Below are 6,000 nucleotides of genomic sequence, written 5' to 3'. Positions count from 1 at the left end.
AACAGTCTATTAAAAAGTATTTTAAGCAGGGGAGCAAGGCTCTCGGATCTGTGTTTTAAGACCACCCGAACGCTGAGAGGAGACTGGCTCTCTGCGGTAGAGATATGCGCTTATACTCAACGTATTTCGCAAACTCTACTCTGCTTGCATTTCTCGGTTTCTGCACGGGACAACCCCCCCCCCGCCCCCCTCCCGAGGCCCAGGGCTTCATAAATTGCAATCCCGGCAGGGATCCCACGCTCGTTCCCACGCTGTGCTCCCAGCAACCACGGAGCGCACCGGTAACTCGCCCGCCGCCGCTGTCGCCGCAGCCTCCAGCCAGCACCGTCAGGCTTGGAAGCCCGTAGCTCGGCACCCAGCCCAGGTGTGCTTGTCTGTTTTAAACAGAGGCCGGGCCGGATCAAAGGCACGCCGGGGCTGAAAGGCACTGGCTGGCGGCTGTATTCGACAGAGGCGGGCCTGGGCGGGGCCAAGGCTGAGGGCGGGGTCGCGCTTGGGGGCGGAGCCGACGCCTCAGTCCGCATCTGAGCTCTCCCGAGCTCCCGCCACCGCGCTTAGGTCCGGAACCCGGGCCACCCACGGGGCGGTGGGTGCACCTTGGCCCCTGGCTCTGCAAAGCCCGGAAGGTAGGTCTGCCTAGGATCCAGGCAGTTTGAGCGCGAGGGAACCAACGACAGGGGCAGGCAGCTGGATGGCGGCGGAGAGAGCGTCCGCGGCGAGTTTCCCAAGAAAGCTAAACTTGTCCGAAGTTTACTGTGCATCAGCTTGCACCCGGCGAATTGGTGGCGGGCTTTTTCCGTGCGGGTGGTCTTTGGGCGCGGGAGAGACAAGTAGGTAATTGGATTAATCTGCTTGGGAGCAGCCCAGATTTCTGTTCCGGATTGCGCGGAGTGGTGGGCGCAGTTTTTGCCCGAGAAAGGGAGGGTAAATGACGCGCAGTTGTGTCCCGCTCAGCAGCCGGGTGACCGCCGTGCTCCGAGCGCGCGAGTCTTCACGGCGTGCCCGGTTGTCTGGAGTCAAAGGTCTGTGATTTCTTTCCTCTTTAGGCCAGACTACCTGGGGGCTGTTCCTCGTGGGGCTGACCCCCGAGGCCCCGCTATGGACGGCGAGAGCGAAGTGAATTTTTCTAGCAACAGTTTAACCCCTTTGTGGCGGAGGCGGTCAACCCCTCAGCCCCAGCTGCCGGGCCGGAGCAAGCCGAGACCTCAGTCTTACCAGAGCCCCAGCGGGTTGCTGATCACGGATTTCCCGGTGGAGGACCGAGAGCCGCTCCCCTCGGCTCAGACTCCCGCCCAGGTCCCCACCACCTCGAATGGCAGGACGTTCCAGAGGAGTCCCCTGCTTCTGTGCGTCCATCCGAGGGTCGTGGCCAATGGGAGAACGGTCTCCCCAGAGTACAGGGCAGTCTCTCCTCGGCTCCGACGGCCCAAGTCACCCCAGGCCCCCAAAGCAGCGTTGGGCGGCTCCCCGAAATCCCCAGCGAATGGAACGGTGACCTCATCTGCGCCGCAGCCGGAGGCGCTGCGCCCCCCGCGGACTCCTAATTCATCCGCCCCCTGCAGCCCGGAGGACGCGGCTAGATTGACTGCCAGCCCCCTGCCTTCGCCGCCTGCAAATGGGTTTACCCCTAATGCCGACTCCACAGGCTCCCGTTTGCAATCCGACCAGCCAGCAAAGGACTCTGAGCGGGGACCCTCGAGACCCTCCCCTGCGCCCCAGAAAAGGTCTGTGGAACAAAAACTTCCCCTCCAAAGGCTGCCCTCACAGGAGAACGAGTTCCTGGAGAATCATTCAGTGGTTTTGAGCACAAACAGCCCCGCTGCCCTCAAAGTGGGGAAGCAACAGATTATTCCGAAGAGCCTGGCCTCGGAAATTAAACTAAGTAAAAACAACAGTCAGAATGTGGAGCCCCACAAGAGACTCCTGAAGGTGCGCAGCATGGTGGAGGGCCTCGGAGCGCCCCTGGGCCCCGCAGAGGACGAGAGCGAGGCAGAGAACGACGTCGACAGCCCGGGGTCTCTGCGGAGAGGCTTGCGGTCCACGTCCTATCGCAGAGCGGTGGTCAGTGGTGTTGATTTTGACAGTCCTACCACCTCGAAGAAGAAGAACAGAATGTCCCAGCCGGTTCTGAAAGTAGTGATGGAAGACAAAGAGAAGTTTTCCAGCCTGGGAAGGATAAAGGTAAGAGTGAGCAGGAGTGTGGCACGTCACCCAGGCGTTCACTAAGTCCAAAGTGAAGGGGGTTGGGAGTAAGGAGGAGGAACTCAGAGGAAACCAGAAGTTATAGTGTCTTTTAATTCTGTTGTTTGTTGGTCAAACCTGTGCACATGTATGTGTTGGCCATTCTGTAGTTGGCAGGCACAGCCCAAGTTAATGCAGCTTTGTGGGACTAAGGGCACCTTTTGTCATTCTTTTAACCTTCTAAGATCAGGCAAAAATGTGGGGGACAAATGAGGGAAAATAGAGCAGATTCAGTATTGGCTGTGTGGGTTTTGAACAGTTTTAACACAGGTAGCTGAAACGGGGGTGGAGAGCAGGAATGGATTTGCACTCCTGGCTGTGTGGTCAGGCTGTCTGGTGCTTGTTTAGAGGTGTCAGTCAGGGGTTGCTGATTCATCACAACTGATACAGGAAAATACTGATGTCCTTTGAGACCACTGATTGTTTTCATTATTTACATTAATTATTTAATTATTAATTTGTTTTTTGAGTGGTGATCACATACTAAATACCTGAAGTAAAAATGTGAATTTAAATCAGGTGCCAGAATCACAAGACACAGAGGCACTAAAAATTTGTCATCTCTGTTACTTGTTTCTGTCAACATGGCCTTTGGTTGTATTTTATTCCCGTTTTTGCCCATTTGTCTTTGAGCGCATTTAACAAGTTGGTAGCTCAAAATGTCAGTTTCCAGTAAACTGTGGTATTGCTGCTCCCTGATAAAGGCCTAGGAATTGCTCTTGTTAAAATATTGCCAAATATGACAGTAAGAGGTAGGGAAAACTAGAGAAGGATATTTTGGAATGTGCATGAGCTGCCTTGTCCAGAAATAAAATGGATCTCAGCAAAAGGACAGAAATTCATTTTGGCAGCCACATCTTTTCTTGATTAATTGGAGAACTGGAACCAGTCTATATAAATGTCACATATGTAATTCACAAGCAAGCGTGTATTATTTTAGATCCTACGGCCTTAGAGAAATTACATAACATTCTATGTTTTTTTTTTTTTCCCCCTCAACTGCAAGTATAGCAAAGTTCAATTTAACAGTGATAGTGAATCATGAGTAGTGAAATGAGCTGAACTGCTTGCTGGTCATTTGAGGATTCTCAAACTGTTTTGACAGGGTGTGAGGGACATTGTACATTTTATTTCACTGTTTTAGTGAATTGTAGTAGTCAGATGAGTAAACCACTCCAAGGTGGATTTGCTGTATGCTTTGGGAAATCTAATGAATGGAACAATCAAAAAGTACTTTTTCTTAAAATAGTTGTATTTTCTATTTGGCTCATTCATACATAGTTTGCTTTGCTTTTTCCTTTTTTGCTTTTCTTGTTTCTTAGAAAAAGATGCTGAAAGGACAAGGACCATTTGATGGGGAAGGTAAGTGTTTGATTTTCCAGACTTATTGCTGTTTCAAGGTGGAATATCAATTATAAGTTGAAATACAGCCGCAGTTACAAAAACACTTAAGATGAGAAGAATGTCCCGCTTCTTCCCAAAATTATACAGCACAAAGCACTGCACTAAGATAAATTTTTATCTAGCAATACCAGCAGTGAATAAAACTAGTGGCTTTCTTTGTAAGCTGATAACTGTCAGCCAATATCCTGAGATTTTTAATTCTTCTCTACTTTTTTAATTCTTCTCTACTCTGCCTCTATCTCTACCTCCCTTCCCTTCCCCATCCCCCCACCCCCAATGGAAAAAGAGTAAGAACAAGTTCTAGCTCTTTAGTTAAAAATTGTGAGAGTTTGGCATTTAGATCTTAAGTCATTTTTCCTTAGATCATGTTTCCTTTGACATAATACTCTTTTCCCCATTTTAGTATATCATTTCTGACTTCCTATTTTCCTTATCAAGTTTCAATTTAGGGGAAATCTAACTCTTCTGGCCACAGAAACACATGCTTAAGAATTTGTAACCCATATAGTATTTTTGTTAAGGGTCTCAAAAACAAAAGCAGCTTCAACCAGGTGTTCAATCCCTAATCAGATTAGTGGGTTTTGTGTAAATAGATGGGTCAAGTGTCAGCCAGCTGGAAGAGCATGAAGGGAGCAGCGGCCCCAGCTGCAGCCCTTGTAGGGCTGGTGGTGTTTGGTAGAGGTGAGGGTAGTTCCTTTCTGTCATGCTTTGAAATACTAACATTTTCCAACCATTAAAGTATAATGAAGAAGGGTGTGCCTCTCTATAAGTAAATCTAATGTGAAATCACCCAGAGTTAATAAAATATATAACCTCCATGCTTATAAATAATTTCCCTATGTGGTTCTTATAAATATCATTCCCATTAGAGCATTTAAACATGACCAGTTTATAAAAATTTTTTCATCACACCAATCTTAGGAAACTATTCTCTGTGGAGAAGAAGCCCAGATGCATTGCAGTGTTATTGTAGCTGGTTTGGCTAAATTTATCTCCCTGATTTTACAATTGAGGAAACTGGAAACTCTGAGAGGTTTAGTACCTGTCCACTGTCATACAGCCAGTACTGGGACAGAGATGTGATGCTTAGTCCAGTTTGCTTCCTCTTGTCCCAATTTATAACCATGAAGTGATTAGAGCATCGACCTAATATCTATTTAGAGAGATGTTTTGCATCTTCTGGAATTTGACATTGATTCTGGAACCTTTGCCTCAAGGATTAAAAATGTTGAGCATTTTTTAAGTTAGAGGACAGATCATCCCCAGACTAGATCACACCCTTCATTATAACTAGTTTTATGTTGTTTTCCTTTCTAAGGAGCTGTTTCTGTTCAACCACTCGTCTCTTTTCAAATATGATGACCTAGAAATTCTTTTTCCCATACACGTACATGAGGAATGCAGGATTCTTACAGTTAACGACTAACAAGTATGTAACTTAGGAAGCCGTGTAATAGAATGGTTAGAACCTGTGAAGTGGGATCTGGGTCCCTATCCGACTGCTCTATTCCTCTGTTGAGTGATACTGAGCAAGAATCTTAACCTCACTGAGCCTCGATCTCATCGTGTGTAAAGAGAGGCTGACAATATACTGCCACTGTTGTGGGAATGAAGGAGAAATCATTTCAACAATGTATGCATGTATTTTGTGCCAACTGCTGAGTACTTTAAAGGGTACTAGAGGTAGGGGAAACTTAGTCTTTACCCCTCACAATCTGCTTTCCATATGCAGAGCAGAGAACTGTAAGATCTTACAGAGACCCCAGTATTCCTTTATCACACTGCATGTGGAACATACAGTAGTTGAGAGAAGAGACAGATATTTACTTGCTTCGGTAGACAGGAAAGGGGTTTCGAACTCAGTGTGTCCCAAACCAAACTGCTAATCTTCCCCACGAAAGCTCAGTCTCTTCTGGTGTTCCCCTCTCCTACTTTCCAGCTGTGGGGCCAGCAGACTAGGAAGCACCCTTACTACCACCCCCTCTATGACTCCATGTCCAGTCCACTCCCAGTCCTTTCGAAGTCACATGGCCCAAGCTCCATTATCTTTCACTGACCACTTCAATGGCATCCCCAGTGGTAGTTGATGTCTTCTAAGGAGCCCATGTTTTGCTCCTCTAATCCAATCAAACCTTTCTTTTCGGTGGATTCCCATTGCAAGCAGGACAAAATAGTCTCTCCACAATGTGAAAGAAACTCCTTTTGTACTCTGGACAAAATTCAGTTAATATTGGCTACAAAGCTCTGTTTGATTTGGACTGTCTGGCTCATCTCCCTAAACTCATCTAGCACCCATTGTCCTCTATTCACCCATGCTCAGGCAACTTACCTTGCCTTTGTTCTTCTAAGGTTCAA

At 47.5% G+C, this 6,000-nt stretch overlaps 1 protein-coding gene across 1 annotated transcript in view; it reads left to right on the top strand.

Moving 5' to 3' along the window:
- Positions 1–238: 238 nt before the first annotated feature.
- The window catches only part of ARHGEF26 (Rho guanine nucleotide exchange factor 26), a 121,077-nt gene continuing 115,315 nt past the window's right edge, over positions 239–6,000 (top strand). Inside the window, exons 1-3 of the mRNA XM_081029770.1 lie at positions 239–626; positions 1,047–2,181; positions 3,564–3,603. Coding sequence (XP_080885896.1) covers positions 1,099–2,181; positions 3,564–3,603 — 1,123 coding nt within the window. The 5' untranslated portion in view covers positions 239–626; positions 1,047–1,098. The remainder of the gene's footprint in view (positions 627–1,046; positions 2,182–3,563; positions 3,604–6,000) is intronic.

This window comes from Rhinolophus hipposideros, assembly GCF_964194185.1.
Source record: "Rhinolophus hipposideros genome assembly, chromosome: 2".
Taxonomy (NCBI): domain Eukaryota; kingdom Metazoa; phylum Chordata; class Mammalia; order Chiroptera; family Rhinolophidae; genus Rhinolophus; species Rhinolophus hipposideros.
Note: the sequence above shows the minus strand (reverse complement) of the source record. Positions and strands in the feature narration are given on the sequence as shown.